General features: G+C 44.4%; 1 protein-coding gene across 4 annotated transcripts in view; it reads left to right on the plus strand.

Annotated features, from left to right (window-relative positions):
* Positions 1 to 19,156, plus strand: part of LOC134342689 (PHD finger protein 20-like) — a 99,329-nt gene extending 80,173 nt beyond the window's left edge. For 2 of the 4 annotated variants that reach the window (XM_063041112.1, XM_063041113.1), the window contains 4 exons: positions 1,757 to 2,174; positions 2,683 to 2,703; positions 8,196 to 8,376; positions 14,136 to 17,952. In XM_063041112.1, coding sequence (XP_062897182.1) covers positions 1,757 to 2,174; positions 2,683 to 2,703; positions 8,196 to 8,376; positions 14,136 to 14,278 — 763 coding nt within the window. In that variant the 3' untranslated portion in view covers positions 14,279 to 17,952. Of the gene's footprint in view, positions 1 to 1,756; positions 2,175 to 2,682; positions 2,704 to 8,195; positions 8,377 to 14,135 lie in introns of all 4 variants that reach the window. The other 2 variants (XM_063041115.1, XM_063041114.1) reach the window with 2 other exon arrangements.
* The last annotated feature ends 7,270 nt before the right edge of the window (positions 19,157 to 26,426 follow it).

The raw sequence follows: 26,426 nt of genomic DNA on the forward strand, positions 1-26,426 counted from the left end.
AAGATCATTGCCAGAGGCTCAGCAATCTCCTCCCTCGCCTCCCACCGTAGCCTGGGGTATATCTTGTCCAGTCCTGGAGACTTAGCTAACTTGATGCTTTCTAAAAGCTCCAGCACATCCTGTTTCTTAATGTCTATATGCTCAAGCTTTTCAGTCTGTTGTAAGTTATCCGTACAATCGCCAAGATCCTTTTTCATAGTGAATACTGAAGCAAAGTACTCATTAAGTACCTCTGCTATCTCCTCCGGTTCCGTACACACTTTTCCACTGTTACACTTGATTGGTCCTGTCGAATGCCTTGGGGTTTTCCTTAATCCTGCTTGCCAAGACTTTCTCATGGCCCCTTCTGGCTTTCCTAATTTCATTCTTAAGCTCCTTCCTGCTTACCTTATAATCTTATAGATCTTTATCATTACCTAGTTTTTGAACCTTTTGTAAGCTTTTCTTCTTGACTAGATTTTCAACTGCTGTTGTACACCATGGTTCCTGTACCCTACCATCCTTTCCCTGTCTCATTGGAACGTACCTATGCAGAAGTCCTCGCAAATATCCCCTGAACATTTGCTACATTTCTGCCATACGTTTACCTGAGAACATTTGTTCCCAATTTATACTTCCAAATTCCTGCCTGATAGTTTCAGATTTCCCCTAACTCCAATTTCCCCTTTTCTAACTTGTCTGTTCCAATCCCTCTCCAATACTATGGTAAAAGAGATAGAATTATGATCACTATCTCCAAAATGCTTTCCCACCGAGAGACTCGCACCTGACCAAGTTCATTTCCCAATAGCAGATCAAGTATAGACTTTCCTCTTGTTTTATAGGCATCTGTTAGTCTCGTGAGACCATGGATTTGCACCTTGGAAAGTTTCCAGGATGCAGGCCTGGGCAAAGTTGTATGGAAGACCAGCAGTTGCCCATGCTGCAAGTCTCCCCTCTCCACGCCACCGATGTTGTCCAAGGGAAGGGCATTAGGACCCCTACAGCTTGGCACCGGTGTCATTGCAGAGCAATGTGTGATTAAGTGCCTTGCTCAAGGACACACATGCTGCCTCAGCCAAGGCTCGAACTAGCGACCTTCAGAGCACTAGACGAATGCTTTAACCACTTGACCTCTTGTAGGGTTATCACATACTGTGTCAGGAAACCTTCCTGAACATACCTAACAAACTCTACCCCATCTAAACCCCTTGCTCTAGGGAGATGCCAGTCAATATTTGGGAAATTAAAATCTCCCACCATGACAACTCTGTTATTACTACACGGTTCCAGAATCTGTCTCCCTATCTGCTTCTTGATGTCACTGTTACTGTAAAAAAACACCCAGTGGAGTTATTGACCCCTTCCTGTTTCTAACTTCCACCCACAGAGACTCAGCTGTGATAAGTGGTGTTCAACTTGTAATTAAAAAAATATATATATATACATACATAAATTAGTTTATATACATTGATTGTATATCCATAAGGTGTTGCTAGGCAGAAGAGTGTCTGTACATAAGATGACTGACAGGAAGTGATAAAGTAGTGGTGGGGGGGTCTTGGATGTGTGGGTTAGTGGGTGGAGGTGTTGATCAGCCTTACTGCTTGGGGAAAGTAACTGTTTTTGAGTGTGATGGTCCTGGTGTAGATGCTACGCGGCCAGGTCCTTGTTAGAAGTCCTGCTCACTTCACTCCCAACTCATTGGGGAAATGCAGAGGTAGGCTTTGTTATACAGAGAGTTGTAAATGGCCCTGTTCTCTGAATCATTCCCCAGGAATAAAGATCAACCAGACCTGAAACTCTGGTGCAAGCCTTGGCACGTTTCTCCCTCCACCATCGAAAAGCTGTGGGAGAGGCATCTCACTCCCAGCGAGGACAGCAACAGCGGCCTCAGCACCAGCATGAGCACGCAGGGAAGGACCCCTAACGGCACGGCTGAGCGGCAGAGTCAAATGCCCGTTATCGAGGAGTCCTATATCACCAGTGAGCATTGCTACCAGAAACCCCGAGCCTACTACCCTGCCGCGGAGCAGAGGCTGGTGGTGGAGACCAGGAATTCCTCCTTGGATGAGGGCTTCGGCCGGATGCGGGAAAATGGTGACGAGGCGCTGGCAGAGAGGTTTGGGAGGAACGTCGATGAAGATTCAGGGCGGACTGACTTCGATCTTCGAGAGCAAGACAGCCTCTGTAAGGTCAGTGACCCCTGGGGGGATCTTTATTGCATGTTCTATTGAAAGATTCAGGGTTGTTAAATGTCATTTCCTGTACACAAGTGTAAAGGAGAAGGAAATGATTGTTACTCTGAATCTGATGCAGCACAAAAAAACATAATGAACATAAAGAATACAATAATAAAAAAAACACAATAAGATAGCTTGTGTAGATAGATATGTCCTTAAAGTAACACTAGGCACAGGAGTTTATGTACATAAGGTGACTGACAAGAAATGATAAAGTGATGGTGATGGGGAGGTGGAGGGCTGGGTTAGTGGGCAGAGGTATTGATCACCCTTACTGTTTGGGGACAGTATCTGTTTTTGAGTCTAGTGGTCCAGGCGTGGATGCTCTGTAGCCCCCCCCCCCCGATGGCTTTGGTCTAAACCGTCCAATGCATGCTAGGTGGGATCCTTCATGATGTTACTGGGCCTTTTTCTCCCATCTATTGAAGCAGATGCTGATGTGCTCTTTATCTGTTTACAGGGTGAGAGCGGCACTGGCAAGGTAAGAGTCCATCGGCCAACCTTATCTGCCCCTGAAACCCAGAGCGTAACGGCTGTAGAGCTGGAGACATGTGGTCACATTGAGTACAAAAAGCTTATTCCTTGGGGACATCAATAAATCGGGTGACTTTCTATAGCAGAAGTCATAGCTTCATGATATTGGTATGACCTCTGAAATTCCAAATTTTAACACCTTGAATGTAACTTTCTTGGCTGCCCTGAAAGGATTTGAATGTGTCTCCAGGTCACTAGTCCAACCTTTAGATTCGAGTGATCATCACTAATACTGTCTTGTGTCAGTCGGTAATAATAATCATCTTACCTCTCCTGTGCACTGTCTTGCGGACACTCTGTGATGTTGAGTAGGGAGTGCGGTCTTGAGAGCCCTTGAAGGTAGAGAAACTTCACTAAATGCACCAACAAGAGGTGTGTGGGGAGGAGGGGGTCTTACCATTCCATATAAAGTTTCAAGTTTCACAGTGCATTTATTGTTGAAGAATATACAAATTATACAACCTTCAGATTTGTTTGCTTACAGGCAGTCGCACTTGTTTGAGTTTTGACTTTGTAATCCTCTGTAAAGTCACACCTCAACTTCCTCCGGAGAAATACACCCGGGCCTCTAACTCATACTTCTAGTGCTGGTAACGTCCCCCTGAATCTTTTGTGCTTCCTTTCCAGTCCTGGTAACACCTCTGTGAATCTTTTGTACTTCCTTTCCTGTCCCGGTAACATACTTGTGAATCTTTTAGTGAGGTGGTGTTCATGGGTTCAATGTCCATTCAGAAATTGGATGGCAGAGGGGAAGAAGCTGTTCCTGAATCATTGAGTGTCTGCCTTCAGGCTCCCGTACCTCCTTCCTGATGGTAGCAATGGGAAGAGGGCATGACCTAGTCCTTAATGATGGACTCCACCCTTTTGAGCCATCGCTCCTTGAAGATGTCCTAGATACCACAGAGGCTAGTGCCCATGATTGATAGCAAAGACATATTTTTCTTGTGGGAGACCCCAATCCAGGGATAATACAGTCTGTGGAGTCTTCTCCACCATTCGATTTTGGCTGATTGACTAAACTTTTGATCCTAAATGTGGCTTAGAGTCATGAAGTTGTAGAGCCAAGGTGGGTGGGGGGGGGGGAAACAGACCCTCAGCCCAGTAGTTCATGCTATCCCATTTGCCCATCAGTACTAACCACATAGGACCATAGTTATACTCTTCTTGTGTCATTTAAAAAAAAATCTGTGGATCCCCTTCTTATCACAATAAAGCTCCATTTTATTCCCTGAGATTAGCATGTTCTGTTTTCCAGCCACTTTCTCTTTAATTCCTTTTGTTAGATTACCTTCAAGTTATCACCCCTGGGGAAATTGTTTAGTAATTGCCCTTTCTTATCAGTGGTATGATGCTGTTCTATAACAAGACAGTGGAGCTATGGTTACCATATCGACCGTTTTTTGTGTATTTATGATTGTGAGTGTCTGTAAAAATGGAACCCCTCATTACCTCGTGATGGCATGTGTCTAAGCCACAGTGCAGTCACAGATACACTTCAGCTCACTGCAACAAAAGGAGGAGATGATTGCGCTGAGAGCGTGTTTCACCGGATTATCACCCGGGATAGTAAGCTCCAGCTAAGAGGGGGGATTGGATTTGTTTTCTTGTTTTACCATGACCCGACTTGAGGTGTACAGAATTATGGTGTGAGCAGGTTATGAGAAACTGTTCCCCATAACAAAGGTGTCCATAAACAGAGCGGATGGGTAAGTAGACTTAGGGAGGATTTGAAGAAATTTTTCACCCAGAGGTTGGTTGAAATCTCGAACACAGTGCTGGAGGTGGTGATAAAGGTGTGTAGACTCACAGTGTTTACGAACGGTGTTAGGGCGGCATGCAAGTGTGGATGGTTAGAATAACACTGCAACACCAGTGACCTGGGTTCAATTCCGATGCTGCAAGAAGTTTATTTATTTATTGAGATACAGCATGGAATAGGCCCTTTGAGCTGCGTCGCCCAGAAATCACCTGATTTAATCTTAGCCTGATCACGGGACGGTTTACAGTGATCAATTAACCAACTAGCCGGTAGGTCTTTGGGCTGTGGGAAGAAACTGGAATGGCCGGAGGAAATCCATGTAAGGGCAAATGTACAAACTCCTTACAGGCAGCGGTGGGATTTGAACCGGTGACCCCATAGGTTTCCTCCGGATGCTCCTGTTTCATAGATAAAGATTAGCATTACTTAGAAACAGAGAAAACCTACAGCAGAATACAGGCTCTTCGGCCCACAAAGCTCTGCCGAACATGTCCCTACCTTTAGATATTACCCAGGTTTACCCCTAGCCCTCTATTTTTCTGAGCTCTATGTACCTGTCCAGGAGTCTCTTAAAAGACCCTATCGTACCCGCCTCCACCACTGTCGCAGGCAGCCCATGCCACGCACTTACCACTCTCTGCATAAAAAACTTACCCCTGACATCTCTGTACCTACTACCAAGCATCTTAAAACTGTGCCCTCTCATGCTAGTCATTTCAGCCCTGGGAAAAAGCCCCTGACTACCCACACAATCAATGCCTCTCATCATCTTATACTTGTCACATGTACATGGAATATAGTAAAATGCATCGTTTGCATTACCAACCAACACAGTATGAGGATGTGCCCTTACAAACAGTGGCAGGAATTGAACCCCGATCACAATTGCTAGCATTGTAAAGCATTACGCTAACCGCTCCGCTGCATGCTGGCCGCGTACGGGTTAGTAGGTTAATTGGTCACCTAGGTGTAATTGAGCAGCACCGGCTCATTGGGCCAGAGCGAGTTGTTACCGTGCTGTATTTCAAACAAGAACAATTGATTTGAAATAGTAAGGCGTATAAGGACAAGTGCTGAGTGCCCGGAAATGGAATTGGGCATTTAGCTATGGACACAGTGACCGAAAAGGCACAGTAGTGTAACAGCACGATCACTTTACAATGTCAGCTGTAAGATTGGGGTTCTGTGAGGAGCTTTGTACATTCTTCCTGTGCAAATGTGTGGGTTTCCTCTGGGTGCTGTGGTTTCCTCCTATATTCCAAAGGCTTGCAGGTTGTTGATGCCGGATGTGTGGCGACACTTGGACAATCCTCGCTGATTTGATTTGGTTTGATGCAAAAATTTTAGTTTTTCGATGTGCATGGGACAAATAAAACTAATCTTTATCTTTGCTTTATGACATTTGAAAGGTGTTTCGGCAGGTAAACGAAAGTTGAAAGGCTGAGGGGATATAAGGCCAATGCAGTCAAACGAGATTTGCTTAGATGGTCATCTTGTTCAACGGTCTTGGGTCAGCATGGACATGTTGGGCAGAAGGGCCTTTTGCCAAGTTGGATGGCTGTGACTTGTGAATCTGCATGGGAAGGTACAGAATGAGGTCAGGAGTAGCAATGGAGGGATTGAAAAACAAAATTTAATAAATTAAAGCGTTTCTGGAGCAGGAGCTAGTGTGGGTCAGTGAGCACACAGGCGGTGATCAAATCAGACAGGATGCAAATGTGTTTACATCAAGTAAGAGATTTGCCAATAGATTTGAGGCAACAAATCTTGAGATTTGTTCTACATGAGTAGCTCCTGCCGCCTGTCGCTTCAGGAGATTAACAAGAGATGCAGATTCTAATAACCGAGCATCTGTTGTAAACAAAACAACGGCCACAGTTCAGCGACTCAGTTGGCTGCAGGCAAACAGAATCGGGCTTTGCTTTTCATTAACAAATATTTAAAGGCCGGATTCTTAATTACATCAAGAGATTGAGCAGCTAAAGAAACAATGGTATTAGCTTTGCTTTGGTGCTCCCACATCCCAAAACCGTGCAGGCTGCGAGGTTAATCGGCTGCTGTACGCTACCTTTCATACGCAGCTGAGTGGGAGAATCTTGGAGGGGAGCTTTACTATGTATTTATTGATTGAGAAACAGTGTGGAATAGGACCTTCTGGCCCTTCAAGCTGCCCTGCCCAGCAATTCCCCTGATAGAACCCTAGCCTGATCACAGTCAATTTACAGTGACCAATTAACCTATCGACCTGTACATCTTTGGACTGTGGGAGGAAACCAGAGCACCCGGAGGAAACCCTCGTAGTCACAGGGAGAACGTACTCATTATAGACAGCAGCGGGAAATGAACCCAGGTCGCTGGTACTGTAAAGCATTGTGCTAACCACTACACTACTATACAGCCCCAACGTGAGGTACAGAGAGATTTTAAGATGGCGCTCATGATACACGTCATCTCACTAAACTTCTGGATATACTGTTCTGACCTACTATCGCTGCAATATGCAGCCTGTAATTTCCCTTTAGGTGATGTTCTTTTAAATCATGGGGTGGTCGGGTGGAGATATGTCTCTACCAAAGAAGGTGTAAGGTGCTCCTTCCCTCTGTTAGCCTGCAGGTCACCCTTGGGCAAGGGGTAACATCTGCTTACCCCCCTCTCCCCCTCTCCCCCCCCCCGATGAGGGTCATGTGAAGCCACGGGAGCAGGTGGTGGATGGTCGTATGAGCAGCGGGTGCATATCACAAGTCCTGGTTATCCCACCACTGACACCAGGCAGACAATCTCTGAAGGGCATTGACAATGATTGGGATCACCCAACTTGTAAAGACACTGTTCAGAGAAAAAGGCAATGGCAAACCACTTCTGCAGAAAAATTTTCCAAGAACAATCATGGTCATGGAAAGATATATGATCACCTACGTCATACGACACAGAACATAATGAATGAATGAACTTTTAAACTGGCCAAACGTACAGTGTGTTGTCTTTTGCACTTTGGTCCTTTGTCCATCTTCATTGTGATTGTCCTCAAGTTAATGAATGTCAGGGTAGTATACGGTAACATATATGTTCCTTGATAATAAGTTTACTTTAAACTTTGAGAAGACGACCAGTATTCTTTGCCCAGGGCCAAAATGCCTAGAGGGCATGCATTAAAAGTGAAGAGGGTGAGAGATTCAAAGGAGATGAGTGGGGAAGTTTTTTTTCACAGAGTGGGTGCATGGAATGTTCTACCAGAGGGGATAGACACACTAGAGGTGTTTAAAAGGCTCATAGAGTGTGCTGAAAAGACCCTATAGTAGGCAGAAGGGAAAGAAGATTCAAGATGAGCTTTATTTGTAACATATGGTGAAATGCATCAGTGACCAACACAGTCCGAGGATCTGCTGGTGATAGCCCTCAAGTATCACCATCTTTCTGGCACCAGCTTGACACACCCACAACTTACTAACCCTAACCTGTATGTCTTTGTAATACGAAAGGAAACCAGAGGAGAACATACATACTCCTTGCAGATAGTGCCAGGAATTGAACCCAGATCGCTGGCACTATAGATCATTACACTAACCATTACGCCCTAACTAGCACTTAATTACTAGTTTTACTAAGTTCTGAACAATGTTGTGGTCCTGTTATGATTCCACTCTGTTGCCACTCTAACTCATCTCTCTGTCTCCTCTCAGGTCCAGGGTACTGAGTCAACGGCCGAAGTGCAGAGTGAGGAGAGCCGGGGGCCGAAGGAGTCCGAGGACGGGGGAGACAGTGACCCCCAGCTTCAGTGGCAGGTCAACCTGCTGGCACACATCGAGTCCTTGCAGGACGAAGTATGCCACCGGATGGACTTCATCGAGAGGGAGCTGGATGGTGAGCAGAGGTGTTTGTCTGTCGTAGCTTGTACAGTGTGGATAGGAGGGCAGTCAGCAGCTCCCCCGACCAACAGGGAATGAAGCACACAGAACAGTTGAAACAGTTCCCCCTGATCTGATCCTTCCCTGTGCTTACTGGAGTTTAGAGGAATGAGTCGGGAATGGAGGGATAGAGGCCATATTCTGGCAGATACATTGGCAAAATGACCAGCACAGATACTGTGGGCTGTACTGTTCTATGTTGAGAATGATCCCAGAAATGAAAGGGTTAATATATGAGAAGAGCTTGATGTCTCTGGGCCTGTACTCGCTGGAGTTTAGAAGAATGAGAGGAGATCTAATTGGAACCAACCAGATATTGAAAGACCTAGATAGAGTAGAGATGGAGAGGTTGATCCCTATAGTGGGGGGGTCTCAGACCAGAGAGTACAGCCTCACAATAGAATGATATCCCTTCAGAACAGAGATGAGAAGCAATTTCTTTAGCCAGGGGTTGATGAATTTGTAGAATTCATTGGATATATTTAAACCAGGACCCTTTGCTTAATGATGTTTGTCCATGGCATAAAAACGATTGGAGGCCCCTGATTTAAATGAACGTTGATAGGTTCCTGATTAGTAAGAGTGTCAAAGGTTACAGTGTGGAGGCAGGGGAATAGGGTTGACAGGAAATTTAATCAGCCAGGATCGAATGGCAGAGGCTAATTCCGCTTCTATGTCTGATGGACTTTTCAAGTATCAGTGAATGAGATGGGACAGGTTCCTGAGAGGACTCAATGGGGTAGAAGTCACCTAAGACACAAAGTTGTGTAACCTTTGGATTACATCCAGAGGGAATCTTAACACAGGTCAGTCAGATGAGCTCGAGGCTACGAGATTGAAATGCAACATTTGAATTGATAGGGAAGAGTAGAAGAATTAGGGGCTTCAAACACAAAACGGCGAGAACTCTGGAGACTAAATGTCACAAAGAGTAGCCCCAGGCCGGAGTCTGGGAGAAGAATTGATCATCTGGCTAATGGGAGCTCTCTATTTTGGTGTTATAAACTGGAAAAGTGGTCTGAGGGAACAGTAGAATTCGTGTCTTAGGCTATTGGCCTGGGGTCAACATAGTTATGTTGTCTTTTATGCAGAGACAATGAAGTGCAAGATTTGATTAATTAAGAGTTATGTAGAGAGCTGACTAACTCAGATCAGTTGATGAATAGTCAACAAAGGTGAGAGAAGAGAGATATAATGAGAACCCGATGGCAACTTTTTCTTTTATGCAGAAGGTGGTTAGAATGTGGAATGAGGAAGTTGTTGAGGCAGGTACAGATTGATGGGGAAAGTTTAGAAGTTTATGGGCCAAATGTTGGCAGATGGGACTGGCTTGGACAGGGTCTTTTGGTCAACGTGAACCTTTTGGGCCAAAGGGCCCGTTTCTATGCTGTTTGACTCTAGTGTGAAGTATTTAAAGTGAAGGTGGAAAACGTTTAAATGTTTGGGGAACTAAGGATGATGAGGAACTGGCACAGTAGAGGGGAAGGTCAGCCACGTTCATATTGAACAATATGGCTGACTCAGGAGTTCCCAGGACTTGAGGATTTGAGTTGTAGGGAATGTTTGAACAGGTTAGGGCTTTATTCCTCAGAGTGTAGAAGAATGAGGGGAGATTTGACAGAGGTACAGTATACAAAATTATGAGGGGTATAGATAGGGTGAATGCAAGCAGGGTTTCGCCACTGAGGTTGGGTGAGACTAGAACTAGAGGTCATGGGTTAAGGATGAAAGGTGAAATATTTAAGGGGAACATGAGGGAGAACCACTTCACTGAGAGTGTGGAATGAGCTACCAGCGGAAATTGTGGATGCAAGTTTGATTTCAAAACTTAAGATAGGTATGTGAATAGGAGGGGTGTGGAGGGCAATGGTTAGGTGCAGGTTAATGGGATGGGCAAGTTAATAGTTTGGGCCAGACTAGATGGGCCGAAGGGCCTGATTCGGCGCTGTAGTTTTCTGTGACTCTTAAGAGGCCAAGTGGCCTACTTTTCCTTCTATTGTGCTCCAGTGAGTGACTGGTTTAAAGAAAATCTGTTCAAGATCCTTGGCCTTTTAAATGAAAGTATTAATGACCTGTTGCCAACTGATCTAGGTTAGTCAATTCACTACACGACTCTTAATTAATCAAAGTTTGAACTTAGTTGCCTCTGCACAAATATCAACGTAACTATGTTGACCCCAGGCCATTAACTTAAGTCATGAATTTTGTTGTTACCTTTGTACCAACATTCATTTAACTTATAATACTGAGATAGGGGATCTCCCGTTGACCAAACAATTGATCCTCCTCCTCCCTGCCCCTCACATGGGGACCTTTTTTGCGAGTTGGTCTCCAGTGATCTCATTGGCTCTTGTCCAAGTCAGCATCATTTTATTGCCCTTCTTGCAAGTAACAGCTTGTTATTAATGTCTCTTCCTTTGTTCTCCCTGACTGACAGCAGTTCGGCCAGTTGTTAGGCTCAGGTTACCCAGGTCACAGATATGGACTGTCCCATTCATAAATCTTCAGTTTCTTTCTTACCAAAGAATATCTCAAAAATGACATCTTACTTCAAAATGATCTCCAGTTCAGCAGATCATCAGTAGGGCCCTCATTGTGTCCTCTTTTAAGTTGTTTTATCCAGTTATTCCTGAGCAAAACCAGTTCACAAGATAGTTTACAAAATGGTGGCTGCAGAGCAGCTGCCAGCTTTCATGGCAAGAGCAAAGACATTTGGTTTATCTACTTCCGCTGAACTTGACTCATTCCAGTTAAATGTTTTGTTCCATATTTTAATTCCTTCATGACCAACAGTATCGAGTGAGAAATGAGGTGTCTTCAAGGCCCAGTGTCAGCTTGGAGGACAGGGAAGAGGAAGTTCAACTGGGGCATCTGCTGTTGTTTTCCTCAGAACTGGCTCTGGGAGACTTTTTGGACATGTTCAGAGGAACTGTGCTGTAGGAGATCCCTCTCCATGCCTCTCCCCATCTCAAAAGGCTTCCATCGATGTACACATTCTGAATGTTTCCAGATTAAATCATTCATCTAAAATTAGGTTTTTTTAATTTTTTGTTTCAATGTCATTAGTATTAATTTCACTTTCCTCTCCCTTCTCTTGCTCAGAGATGGCATCCCTTTATGGGAATCTGGCTTAATTGTGCCTGTAGGTGAAATTAAAGGCCAAGTTTTGGTATTTGCTGAGGAATATAAATATTGGCCCTTCCGGTTCTGGCCAGCATTCAGCTGCGCAGTTACAGACTCCTATCAGTTGGATTAGCGTATCAGTCAAGAATAATCCCCAAACTGATACTCTTCCTCCTACTCCACCTGCACTTAAGTTACAGGGAAAAGTTGAATATGTCAGGTCTATTCCCTAGAACATAGAAGAATGTGAGCAGATTTGATAGAGATATAGAAAATTATGAGGGGTATAGACAGGGTGAATGCAGGCAGGCTATTTCCACTGAGATTGGGTGGAACTAGAACCTCACTAAGTGTGGGACAATCTGCCACAGAAAACAGTGGATGCAGGTTCGATTGCAAATCTTGACAGAAGCTTGGACAATTATATGGATGGGGTTATGGAGGGCTATGGTCCAGGCGATGGTCAATGGGACTGGGAAGAATAACATCTCAGCATGGACTAGATGGGCTGAAGGGCCTGTTTCTGTGTTGTAATGCTTGAAGACTCCAGTTTACTGCAGGAAATTGTAGTTACATTGCAGAAGCAGGATTAGACTGATCCCTCGTGTCTGCTCTTCTATTCAAGTCCGTCATTAGGCACAGGGACACTTTCCTGCACCAGCTTCACATCCATTGTTCCCTTAACGTCGGAGAAGTCAGTCTGTCCAGCTTTCTGTTCAGCAGTCATGATGCACTTGTGGACTCAGTGGTCAGGATATGGCAGGAATAAGGGAACTATGGAATCATTGCTAGAATCTGAACCATGTTGAAATCACTGCCATGTGTCGTGAAATTTATTGTTTTGTGGCTGCAGTACAGTGCAATATGTAAACAAAAGCTAAATTACAATAAGTATATATTTAAAAAGTGCAAAAAGAGAGGAAATAGAGGGTCATTCTAGCTTTGTAAAGGGTGGGATGCATTTCTGACATTGCTGTTTTTCCAGAGGCCAGGTTACACTCTAAGTTTAAAGTAACTTTATTATCAAAGTACATCTATGGCACCACATACAACTCTGAGATTCATTTTCCTGTGGGCATACTCAGCAAATCTATAGAACAGTAAATATAACGGTCAGTGAACGACTGCCAAACTAGGGCTTTCCAGCAGAGTGCAGGAGACAACAAGCTGTGCAAATGCAAAAAGAAGAAGCAATAATATAAATAAATGAGCAACAGGAGGGCCACTCCTATCCCCCGCTACTACTGTGCAAAAGTCTAAGGCGCATACAGCTAGGATGCCGAAGACTTCTGCACTACTGTATTTGTCAATCTGGAGCGGAGAGCGAGTTTGTTAATGTGGTGTGAGCAAAGGATGTTTTGAAAGACGAGGGTGGAGTGCTGCAGGAGGGGTGTGGGGCAGGTGTCAGAGAAAGACTGCCCCGGTGGGGGGGGATGGTGGCATGGGTGCAGACACACCCAGCCTTGAGACACCAGATAAAATAATTTGATTCCAAACAATTGCTTTGTTGATCATTACAGAATGTCTCTCTGGTGCTCCCCACTCTCTACCCTTTCCCTTCCCCTTTTCCCGACCATGATTCCCCTCTCCCTGCCCCCTTCCCATTCTTAGACCACAATAGAGACCCATATCAGAATCAGGTTTATCATCACTCGCATACGTCATGAAATTTGCTTTTTTTGCAGCAGCAGTACAGTGCAATACATAAAATTACTACAGTACTGTGCTGGGAATTGTTTGACAGTGCAGCAAGGAATTGCCCACAGTTTAGTGTGGGAAGCCTGTGAAGGGCATGTTACAATGCTGCATCTCTAAGTAAAATAAATAAACGGACAAGATGGACTCTTGACCTTGTGAGATCTTGCATCTTATTATCTACCTGCATTGCACTTTCTGTGTAACTGTTGCACTTCTCTTTTCTACTTTCTGTATGCCACAAGGTGTAGGAGCAGAATTAAGCCTTTCAGTCCATCAAATTACCTTGTTCTACCTTCAGAAGGAATTCAGAAGAATGAGGGGTGACCTCATCGAAACCTATTGAATGTTGAAAGGCCTCAACAGAGTGGATGTAGAGAGGATTATTCCTGTTGGTGGTGAGTCTAGGATCAGAGGGCACAGCCTCAGAATATAGAGACGTCCATATAGAAAGGGGATGAGAAGGAATTTCTTTAGCCAGAAGGTGATGAATCTGTGGAACTTATTGCCACAGACATCTGTGGAGGCCAGCTCATTGGGTATATTTAAGGCTGAGGTTGATACATTCTTGATTAGTGAGGACATGAAGGGTTGTGGAGAAGGCGGGAGATTGGGGCTGAGAGGGAAAATAGATCAACCATGATGAAATGGCAGAGCAGCCTCGAAGGGCCAGATGGCCTGATTCTGCTCCTATGTCTTATGGTCTACCTCAGTGTGATGCTTAGTGACTGGATCTGTATGAACAGTATACACTGCAGCTTGGTACATGTGACAATAGTAAACCAATCCTGTTGAAGAGATCTTTTGTGAGAGTGTAGATGAAACCGGGGAATAGATTGTAGGCAGGAGCAAGCACTTCCTTTTGAGTGATTCCTTCTCCTCTGTTTGACCCCCTAGTATTGGAAAGCTGGCTGGACTACTCTGGAGAGCTGGAACCTCCTGATCCTTTGGCACGACTGCCTCAGCTCAAGAACCGGATGAAGCAGCTCCTCGCAGACTTGGGCAAGGTGCAGCAGATTGCTTCCTACTGTCCTGTGTGAGCGATGCTTCGAACACTCGTGAACGGCTTCCCCACTCTCTCCCCATCCACAGGTCACTCTCCCCATGCAAGCCAGGACCAGCGCCAGACGGAAGCGATTTGGCTTTGGTGCCGATGTTGAATCCGGACACCAGTTTGCACTTTTATTCGTATTGCTTCATGTTTTTCATCAGTTCTCGGAGCTTTTTGAACCTTTCTTTGTTTTCCTGGATATTGACGGAAGGAAGCGGGGAGCTTCGGCCTCGGTGGAAGGAGTGGTCTGTGAGCCACTCATCAGCCAGCATACGTCTCCCGCATGCCGCGTGTTGCTTGGGTCCAGCTGTGTCTGAACTTGCAATTGTGTCAGGCCGTCCAGGAGTGATGAAAGGGAGGGAGGCTGGAAAAATCACTGTAAAGAATTTAGTACTTTCTTCAATCCCTGTGTCAACCTCTCTTAGTGTTGTGTGTTGTTCTTGTGTGTGGACGAGGCAGGATGGGTGTGAAAGTGCCAGACGCCGCAGTCTGCAGGCACCGAGTGGAGGGAGGGTCGGAGTAGACACAGTGGGGGAATGAGGGAATCTGTGCGTGGGGATGGTAATTTCAGATCTGCCAGTGCACTTGGGGTTAAGTGCTGCAGTCCCTAAATGGTTAATTCCACATGGCTCATGTCACAGTCTCTTGGCCATGCCTTGAGCTGGTCTCTTGCCTCACCCACGTCGAAGGCAGGCAGGTGGCACGCGGCACGCGGCTGGAATCTCTGCTCCCACCTGCTGCTTTTTGCCACTGCCATTGGGCCTGACTGCTGTGTGCATAACTGGGCATCTGAGATGGAATTCCCGACGCAGCTGCAGTGAATGTCGCTTGCAAAATACCAGGGGAGTGCTCAGGCCACTCCACATCTGGGCTACAGCTGTTGGCACATCAGCCTTTGGCTCATAGCCAACTGAGCACTTTGTGCCCCACCCCCCCGCCATCCACCCACTGTACAACTCGGACTCTGTCCAATGACCAAGGGAAAAAATGGCCGGAGTCGCTCAGCACTTCAGTGCAAGGGTGTTTATTAGGTGTATCAAAAATCAAACTTCCAAATTACCAAAAATAGTGAAAAGAAAACTGCCAAAGTTACAAAAAGATATTTACAAGAAAACAATAAATAGCTCCATACTATTTTTGTCCAGTGTGAACTCCCAGCAGCCCTGATCTCTCTCTCTCTGTCTCTCTCCTGCTGAGGGCGATGAGCCCCATTTATTAGGCACCAGGATGTACCATCTTTAATTACCTACAAAGTTAACGTAAGAATGCACATGAATCAGAATACGATGCACCCTACAATGTAGTTACAATCATATTACAACATAAAGAGAAATGTCTACCTTAAGTACAGTATTCAAACAACATAAATGCATTTCAGCAATGGCAATGTGTATGATACGGAATATTTCGCTATGTATGGTGGGAAAAATTCCACAAAGCTAAACCCTTTAGGACTCATTATGAGAACGTACCGGGGAAGACATTAAAGTGTGTACATTCACTGCAACAACAGCAGAATAACAATGTAATGAGGAGTGTGTTTACCGTGCGCTCCCTGTCACACCCACCGTCCGCTGCCCTACTACCCACCCAGCCGCGCGCCTTAAGACCCCTCCCTGGAGACAGTCAAAAATCAGTCCGTCTCCGGGCATTGCAGATGTCCACAGACGTGAACAGATTGTCAGTAATCTATTAGAAGCCCTGCTCCAGCTGTGCTTTCTGACAGTTCAGGCTTGGCTGGTCAGTGAACGCAGTTTACCAGCCTGTGGTTCAGGGAGGAGAGCAGGAGCAGCCAGAGTCCTGGCCTCATCCCTCCAGATCACCCTGCAATTCTCCCCCATGCTCCCTCAACTGCTCAGAGGTGCCTCCCAGTCATCCCTCATCGAGAAGACCAGAACAGGTTGTGATCAAGTGAAAAGGAGGTCAACACAGAAAATCAAACAGCTTTTTAAAAAAAAATGCAATAAAAAATAAATGATCATCCCCTGATCATTCGCCTAAATTTGATAGTTTTCAGTCACTTGTATGTTTACACCGGGAAGTTAAACGGAGGCACAAGAGTGTAGGTGCCAGAATCTGTAGCAACAAACTGCTGGAGGACTCAGAGCAATATAAAAGGGATTGATCTAGATTAAAGGTTTCTCTGTTCCTGGATGATGCTTCTCAAAATTTTTTAAAGAAAGTTAAATGTTGGAATTACTAATACAGGGAGAGCACCAACAGAAAACGAATTGTATCAGAGGTAAGGAGCACAGTTCTGTTTGATGTCTGTATAGAGATGGTGAGGCTCCTTGCCTGCTGTTGGCTTGAGAATCCTTTGGTCTTGAGCTACCGTGCAGCTGAACACAAATACTATTTGAGTCTACTTGTATCACGTAGGAATTTGGAGAAAGAAAACAATTCTTTATTGAATATAATGCATTTAATTGAGTAAGCGAGCTGACACTTTGCAGTAGTTCAACTAAGCTAAAGATGTTTTGTTGATGATTTTCATTTGTACTTGGTGTTTGAGTCTTCTCTGTTAAGTGTCCAACAATAATCAGCTAACATTGATGGATTCCAGCTGCCCTGATACCATTTTTTCATAACCTCAATGTCCTGGTGAAACCTTTCACCATGCTCATCACTTATGCTGCCAAGATTTACAGGGAAAAAGTCTAAATGGGAATGGAGAAAATGAATCTTTAGTGACATGCCGCACTTCATGGTTTTGTATGTTTGAAGCATGTTGTCAACCAGCTGCATGTAGTTTGGTGCTCTGCAGTTGCCAAGAAATTTTTCAGCAAAATTCTTGAATGCCTTCCATGCAATTTTCTTTGGTCCCACTAGTAGTTCTTTGAATTGCCTGTCATTGATGGCCTGTTTGATTTGTGGACCAACAAAAATACCTTCCTTAACCCTGGCATTAGTTATTCTGACTTGAATTATGAATTGAAATAGCAAATGTATGTAGGTGATTTCAAAAGATAGTGCATGATATGGAAATTTCATGGTGATTTTCCTGATCAGCAGCCTGAAGTCTATAAGATACACCCAGAAGTATTCAGGAAGCAAGATTTTTGTTGTCCAGTGTAATCAGTCGCTCTCTGCTGCCTTTGGTGAAGTCTGCCCCCTGTACTTGCACTGTCATATTGTCCTCACACCACAGCACTTGCACTTCATCTTCACAGGATATCGAGGCTTCCCAAGTTCTCCAGAGACCTCTGCTGCATGAATCTTGTCGATGGAAAGGCGAGGAAGGGAATTGAGGATCCTGGAGGAAGTGCCAATTTCCTCATGGTATTCCCATTCCAGTACATCAGTCCATGGCCTCTACTGCCACAATGAGACCACTCTCAGGTTGGAGGAGCAACACTTCATATTCCACCTGGATGGCCTCCAACCTGACAGCAATTACTTCAGCTTCCAATTTCTACCCTCCCACTTCTCTCTTTGTCCATTCCCTATTCTGGCTCCCCTCTTCTTCAACTTAGTCTGCTGTTTTCAAAGAGCCACTTTTCATTGCAAAGCCCCTGTTCTTCCACCTGGATTTAGTAGTGTTCAGTCACTTGTATACTTGCACTCCAAGAAGTTTAAGTGGAGACGCGAGAGCTGCAGATGGCAGAATCTGGAACAACGAATAATCTGGTGAAACTCATTGGTCCAGCATCTGTGGGAAGAAAGGAATCATTGAGGTTTTGGTGCGCCTTGATGTAGGGTTTTAATCCAAAATGCCAACAGTTCCCCTCCTCACACAGATGGTGCTTGGCCCGCTGAGTTCCGCTAGTAGATTGGTGCTGAAGGGAGTTAATTGTACGTTGTATATTGTGATGTGTAGGAATGTGGTTCTTGGTGAATTCTTCTGTGGGGTGATGGCATCACTGGGAAAGCTAACATTTAATACAATTTACAACTGCCCTCCTAAAGGTTATAATTAGAGCTCCCTTGAACCACTGGAGCCCCTGTGATGAATGTTCTCTTGTGGTGCTCAAGGAAAGGGGTTCCAAGATTTCAGTGGAACTGTGAGAACATATTATGTTTTCAAATCGGCTGCCTTTGTGATTCACAGGGAAAAACTGCAAGGTTGCCTCATTTCTGCCTTTGTCTGCTGCACCTTCCCTCCAGAGTGTGGTACAAGGTAAAGTTTCTTGAAATTTACCACAGTCTTCCACTTCACTGCCTAACAATTTGCCCTGAAACTTGGTTTATTGACTATGAAATTCTCGACCATGTTGTTTTAGTGGCACAACCTTACTTTCTTATTCTGGCTTCTTCCCCCTTCCTTTCCAGTTCTGATGAAGAGTCTCGGCCCAAAACATTGAGTGGTTATTCCCCTCCATAGATGCTGCCTGACCTGCTGAGTTCATCCAGCATTTTGTGTGTATTATCCATGACTTTGGAGTTCTCCATGATGATGAAACCTAAGACTAGATGGTGGCAACATCTAAATTGTCCTTGTCGATTGGTTCCAGATGACAATATTTACAGGGTTTATTGTAAGGGAATTGAAACGTGTACATCTCTGGTAATCTCTTCCATCTTTGACAAAAACGATGTCAAGTATCCTGGTGTGTCCTGCTTGATCTAAAAATCTCTGTTCTTTACAAACAGTAATACCTGCTGCGGAACCTCTTGAGCTTATGTCTAAAACTTTATGTTGATGTACGGTATCCATGGCAGTTGAACAGCTAGAGACATTTCAGAAATATGGCTCTCAGTCTCCCTAGCCACCCACATTGATAAATTCCATTCAGACTAGGTTTGACCAAGACAGGGATACAAGATTGACTCCCTGTCTAGCCTGCCCTGCAGTCAAATTCAATATCCTAGTTTTCTAATTACACTGAGTTTGATCCTGTTGGCTTTGTCCCTACCATCGTCTTCTAAAGAGCTGATGATGAATCCACTCCCATGTTATTGGTGAGTGCTGAGTTTCTGGATTTGGAGCCCGTGATAACATAAAAGCGGCTACACTCATATGTACAATGTACAGCTGTCATGTTTTATGTGTCTGGGTGGTAGAATAGAAATAATCAGTTTGTGTGGTCCTTTCACAGGAACCTTGGCCAATAACTACAGGACATCCTGTAGATGATACACACTGAACCTGATTGGGGTGAGGTTTATTGCCACTGGCATATGCATTACAATTTGTTGGGTTGCAGCAGCACAGTGCAAGACAAGAATGCGATACATTTCCAAAAAATTGTGAAAAAGCAGAATAGTATGGTGGTGCCCATGGGGTTGACCCATGTGACATAGCAGAATTCAGCTGATCAAGTCTGCTCCACCATTGGATTATGGCTGATCCATTTCCCTCTCAACCCCATTCTTCTGCGGCTTTGCTGTAACCTTTCAAGCCCTGACTAATCAAGAACCTATCAAACCTTCACCTAGAATATAGCTAGTGACTTGTCCTCCACAGCCACCAGTGGCAATGGATTCCACAGATTCACTGCCATCCTGTTAAAGAAATTCTCCTCATCTCCATTCTAAACGGACATCCCTCTATTCTGAGGTTGTGCCCAATGATCCTAGATTCCAGCACTATAGGAAACATACTCTCCACATCCATATTACCTAGGCCTTTGAACATTTGATGTGTTTCAATGAGATCTCTGTCATTCTATTAAATTCCAACGAGTACAGGTACAGAGCCATCAAACGCTCCTCATATGCCTTTCATTCTTGAAATTGTGAACGTACTTTGAACCCACTCCACAGTCAGCACATCCTTTCTTAGATAAGGGGCCCAAAGCTCACAATACTCCAAGTGAGGCCTCAGCAGTGTCTTATTAAGTCTCAGCAGTACTTCCTTGCTTTTATATTCTAGTCCTCTCGAGTGCAAATGTTGCAATTGCCTTCCTTACCACCAACTCAACCTATAAGTTAACCACTCCTGCACGAGAATTCCCGTCCCTCTGCGCCTTAGATTTTTGATTTTTTTTCCCCATTTAGAAAATAGTCAATGCTTTTATTCCTTCTACCAAAGTGCATGACCATGCATTTCCCAACGCTGTATTCCATCTGCCACTTCTTTGCCCATTCTCCCATTCTGTCTAACTACTTCTGCAGCCTCCCTGTTTCCTCAACACTACCTGCCCCTCCACCTACATATTGTCTGGAAACTTGGCCACAAGGCCATCAATTCCATCGTCCAAATCATTGGCATACAGCGTAAAAAGAAGTGGTCCCAAACGACCCCCCACGGAACACCACTAGTCACCTGCAGCCAATCAGATAAGGCTACCTTTAATTATCATTCAACCATATGTCAATATTCTCACTCTCTGCCTCCTGCCAATCAGCCAATGCTCTATCAATGCTAGTATCTTTCCTGTAATCTCAAGGGGCCCTTATCTTGCTAAACAGCTTCATGTGGCACATTGTCAAGTGCCCTCTGAAAATCCAAGTACACAACAACCACGTTTGTCTATCCTGCTTGTTATTTCTTCAAAGAATTCCAACAGATTTGTCAGGTAAAAATTTCCCTTACGAAAACCATGCCGATTTTGGCCCATTTTATTATGAGTCTTCAAGTACCCTGAAACTTAATCCTTAACGATTGACTCCAACATCTCAACCACTGAGGTCAGGGTAGCTGGCCTATAATTTCCTTTCTTCTGCCTCCATCCATTCTTGAAATGCAGAATGACATTTGCAAATTTCCAGTCTTCTGGAACCATGCCAAAATCTGTTGGTTCTTGAAAGGTCATTACTAGTGCCTCCACAATCTCTTCAACTTCTCTTTCAGATCCCTGGGGTGTAGTCCATTTGGTCAATGTGACTTATCTACCTTCAGACCTTTCAGTTTCCCAAGCAGCTTCTCCCTAATAATCGCAACTGCACTTATTTCTGCCCCTTAACACTCTTGAACTTCCACCTCTAGTGTCTTCCATGGTGAAGACTGATGCAAAATATTTAGTTTATCCACCATTTCCTTGTCCTTATTACTACCTCACCAGCATCATTTTCCAGTGGTCCAGTATCTACTGTCGCCTCTCTTTTACTTTTTATATATCAGAAAAATCTTTCGGTGGCCTCTTTGATATTATTGGTGAGCTTACCTTCATATTTCACCCTTTTCTTAATGGCTCTTTTTAGTTGACTTCTGTTGGTTTCTAAAAGCTTCCCAATCCTCTAACTTACCACTAATCTTTGCTCTATTATATCCCCTCTCTTTTGCTTCTCTTGTCAGCCACGGTTACATCATCCTGCTTCAGAATACTACTACTACTTTGGCATGTGCCTTGCGAATTGCTTTCAGAAACTCCAGCCACTGGTGCTCTGCCATCATCCCTGCTTCTGACCCTATGTCACCTCTTTCTAAGGACTTGATTTCATTTTTTTACCAGCAGAGCGATGCCAACTCCTCTGCCTACCTGCCTGCCCTTTGGATACAATGTGTATCCTTGAAGTTAAGCTCCCAACTATAATCTTCCTTCAGCCATGACTGAGTGATGCCCACATGATACCTGCCATTCTGTAACTGTGCCTCAGGATCATCTACCTTACTCTCTATACTGCATGCATTCAAATGAAACACTTTCTGTTCTCTATTTGTCCCCATTTTCGATTTTGTCCCCCTTGCAACTCATCCCACTAACTGCAAATTTACCCTATCTCTGCTTATCCTAGCTGATATCTCATTGGACACGGCCGCTTGTACTATATACCAACTGCGCCATCCTCAGCCCTACCTCTCCTCCCCCAGCCAAATTAGTATAAACTCTCCTCACCAGATCTTGCAAACCTGCCCACAAGGATATTAGTTCCCCTCTTGTTCAGGTATAACTCATCCCTTTTGTACAGGTCATGCCTTCCCCGGAAGAAATCCCAACGATCCAGAAATCTGAAACACTGTTCCCTGCTCCAGTTCCTCAGCTGTGCATTCGTCTGCTAAATCATAGGTGACACAGGCGGTACTCCAGAGATTACTACCCTGGAGTCTTGCTTTTCCACTTTCTATCTAGCTCCCTAAGTTCTCTCTTCATGACCTCCTCTTTTTTCCTACCTGTGTCATTCATGCCCAAGACTTCTGGCTGCTCACCCTCCCCTTTTAGAATTCCGTGGACCCAATCCGAAACGTCCTTGACCTTGGCACCTAGGAGGCAACACACCATCGGGGTGTTTGTGTCACGTCCATAGAATCTCGTGTCTACTCCTCTGGTTATGGAATCCCTTATCACTACTGCAGTCCTTTTCTTCCCCAGCCCCCCTTTCCATCAGAGCCATCACCCCAGACTCTGTCACAGACCCGGTCACCGTGGCTGCACCCTGGTAGTTGTCCTCATTACTTACCCTCTCCTGACAGTCACCCAGCTATATACATCCTGCAGCTTAGCCTAGATGCGTAGCAGTTAGCACAATGCTGTTACAGTTTGGGCGTCAGATTTTGGAGTTCAATTTTCACGTCATTTGTAAAAAGCCTGTACCTCCTCCCTGTGGAATGTGTGGGTTTTCTCTGGGTGCTCGGGTTTCCTCCCACAATCCAAAAATTGCACTGCTCAGAAGGTTAATTGGTCATTGTAATTTGTCCTGTGATTAGACTAGGGGGTGCTGGGCAGCGCTGCCCGAAGGGGCAGAGGTGCCTGTTCCAAGCCGTATCTCAATACATAAACCATGCAGAAATCTGGTGGCAGAGAAGCTCAGAAGCTCAGAAGCGATGGCAGGAGATCCCCTAGAGTATTCGCCTCTGTTCAATCAGCTTTGTCCCTTACAACTTTGGCTTCATTGTCCTTGAGGGGAACAGTAAACAACATCAGGACAAATACCCTCCTGCTTTGGCTACTATTTGGGCTCTTGAACACTGGACTTCTGAGATCAGAAGGCAAAGGAACAGAATTAGGCCATTTGGCCCATTGAGCCTACACTGACATCCCATCATGGCTGATTTCCTTCTCAACACCATTCTCCTTTCTTCTTCCATGCCCTCACTAATCAAACACCTATCAACCTTCGCTTTAAGTTAATCCAATGACTTGACCTCCACATCTGTCTATGGTAATGAATTCCACAGATTCACCACCCTCTGGCTAAAGAAATTCCTCCATGTCTCTGTTCTAAATCTCTGCGGTGCTTGATAGGAGGCTAACGCAAGTACTATCAGTTGTTCTGATGAAGTCTTTTTGACCTGAAATTATAAACATTTCTCTCCATGGATGCTATTTGACCTGCTGAACTTTTCAGTATTTTGTATAGTTTCAGAATTCTAGAATCTGCAGTTTTATTTTCATTTTTTGTTAAACTAACTGTTTCTCAACCACTAGAGGGCTATAAATTCTCAGTTACCAAGCACATCAGGCCAAGACCAATAGACCATTTGTACCTTGGTGAATGAAGGGATGTGGAGATAGGATGAGAGCTGAGGTGCAGGATTGACCAAACTATTGAATGATATTAGAGGGTTGGATCCAGTCTTAACTCTTGTGTTCTTGGAGGTTAATGAAACAGGGGTAATTGGTTTAGAGGATTGGATTGAGTATTTCCTCTTGTGTTAGAGGATAATGAAATAGGGATAATGAGATGTCATTTTATTGGTCTTTTCTCATCCCTCTTGTCCCCCTTATGGAGAAATGTGCAGGCTATCTTTCCAATTCTTGAACCCTGACCTAATGTCATAGAGAAGGACAAGTAGGGCTTCAGTTCGGAATTTGTCTCACTGTCCTGAATTGGAAATGTACTGTCTGACCCTCTGGCAATCCGGGCTGGGCTGTAAGGGTTCAGCTCCCGATAATTGTCTGTAACTAAGAAATGTCTATTTTCTACAGTATGTGGATCATTCTACGAACACTTGCTATAATTCTTTCATTCAATAGTCACTGTAACAGTACTGGTAGAGTGAAACAGGCACAGAAGCAGGCCCTTTGCCCCAACTGCTCCATGCTGGTTAAGATTCCCATTTGCCCATCTTTGGCCCATATCATGTAGGGCAGCATGGTAGAGTAGCAGCATATTCACTTTACAGTGCCAACAATCAATGATTCTTGCCAGTAAGGAGTTTGTAACTACATGGGTTTCCTCCCACATTCCAAAAATGCATGGGTTAGTGCGTGTACGTTGTACACATTTTATGTTGGTACCAGTGCGTGACGACACTTGTGGGCTGCCTCACTGATTTGATTATTCGCAAACAATGCATTTCACGGTATGTTTCGATGTACATGTGACCAATAGTTTATCTCTCTCTCTAATTTCTTTCATCCCCTAGAGCCTTTCCTATCCATGTACCTGTCCAAATACCTTTGAAATATTGTTAATGTCCCTGCCTTCAAACAGTTCCGCTGGCAGCTCATTCCATAAACTGATCTTGATTCTATAACCCTGAGATAAAGGCTGAGTGCATTTCCCCCTTTCTACACCCCTCATGATTTTATAAACCATATTGTTAGGGGTCTAGATGAGCTAGAGTCTGTAAAATGTGTTCAGGAAAGTTTTCTAAATCAATATACAGAGGTACCAACTAGAGGGGATGCAATATTAGATCTCCTATGAGGAAACAAGTTAGGACAAGTATTGGAAGTGTGTGTAGGGGAGCACTTTGGTTCCAGTGATCATAACACCATTAGTTTCAACTCGATCATGGATAAAGTTAGATCTGGTCCTCAGGTTGAGGTTCTAAACTGGAAGAAGGCCAAATTTGAAGAAATGAGAAAGGATCTAAAAAACATGGATTGGGACGGGATGTGATCGGTAAGTGGGAAGCCTTCAAAGGAGAAATTTTGAGAGTGCAGAGCTTGTATGTTCCTGTCAGGATTAAAGGCAAAGTGAATAGGAACAAGGAACCTTGGTTCTCAAGGGATATTGCAACTCTGATAAAGAAGAAGAGAGAGTTGTATGACATGTATAGGAAACAGGGAGTAAATAAAGTGCTTGAGGAGTATAAAAGGTGCAAGAAAATACTTAAGAAGGAAATCAGGAGGGCTAAAAGAAGACATGAGGTTGCCTTGGCAGTCAAAGTGAAAGATAATCCAAAGAGCTTTTACAGGTATATTAAGAGTAAAAGGATTGTAAGGGATAAAATTGGTCCTCTTGAAGATCAGAGTTGTCGGCTATGTGCGGAACCAAAGAAATGGGGGAGATCTGAAATGGGTTTTTTGCGTCTGTGTTTACTAAGGAAATTGGCATGAAGTCTATGGAATTAAGGGAAACAAGTAGTGAGATCATGGAAACTACAGATTGAAAAGGAGGAGGTGCTTGCTCTCTTGAGGCAAATTAAAGTGGATAATTCCCCAGGATCTGACAGGGTATTCCCTCGGAACTTGAAGGAGACTAGTGTTGAAATTGCAGGGGCCCTGGCAGATATGTTTAAAATGTCGGTGTCTACGGGTGAGGTGCCGGAGGATTGGAGAATGGCTCATGTTGTTCCGTTGTTTAAAACAGGATCGAAAAGTAATCTGGGAAATTATAGGCCAGTAAGTTTGACGTTGGTAGTGGGTAAGTTATTGGAGGGAGTACTAAGAGACAGAATCTACAAGCATTTGGGTAGACGGACTTATTAGGGAGAGTCAACATGGCTTTGTGCGTGGTAGGTCATGTTTGACCAGTCTACTGGAGTTTTTTGAGGAGGTTACCAGGAAAGTGGATGAAGGGAAGTCAGTGGATGTTGTCTACATGGACTGCAGTAAGGCCTTTGACAAGGTCCCGCATGGGAGGTTAGTTAGGAAAATTCAGTCGCTAGTATACATGGAGAGGTGGTAAATTGGATTAGACATTGGCTCAATGGAAGAAGCCAAAGAGTGGTAGTAGAGGATTGCTTCTCTGAGTGGAGGCCTGTGACTAGTGGTGTGCCACAAGAATCGGTGCTGGGTCCATTGTTATTTATCATCTATGTCAATGATCTGGATGATAATGTGGTAAATTGGATCAGCAAATTTGCTGATGATACAAAGATTGGAGGTGTAGTGGACAGTGAGGAAGGTTTTCAAAGCTTGCAGAGGGATTTGGACCAGCTGGAAAAATGGGCTGAAAAATGGCAGATGGAGTTTAATACAGACAAGTGTAAGGTATTGCACTTTGGAAGGACAAACCAACGTAGAACATACAGGGTTAATGGTAAGGCACTGAGGAGTGCAGTAGAACAGAGGGATCTGGGAATACAGATACAAAATTCCCTAAAAGTGGCGTCACAGGTAGAAAGGGTTGTAAAGAGAGCTTTT

Source organism: Mobula hypostoma, chromosome 2 (assembly GCF_963921235.1).
Source record: "Mobula hypostoma chromosome 2, sMobHyp1.1, whole genome shotgun sequence".
NCBI classification, from domain to species: Eukaryota; Metazoa; Chordata; class Chondrichthyes; order Myliobatiformes; family Myliobatidae; genus Mobula; species Mobula hypostoma.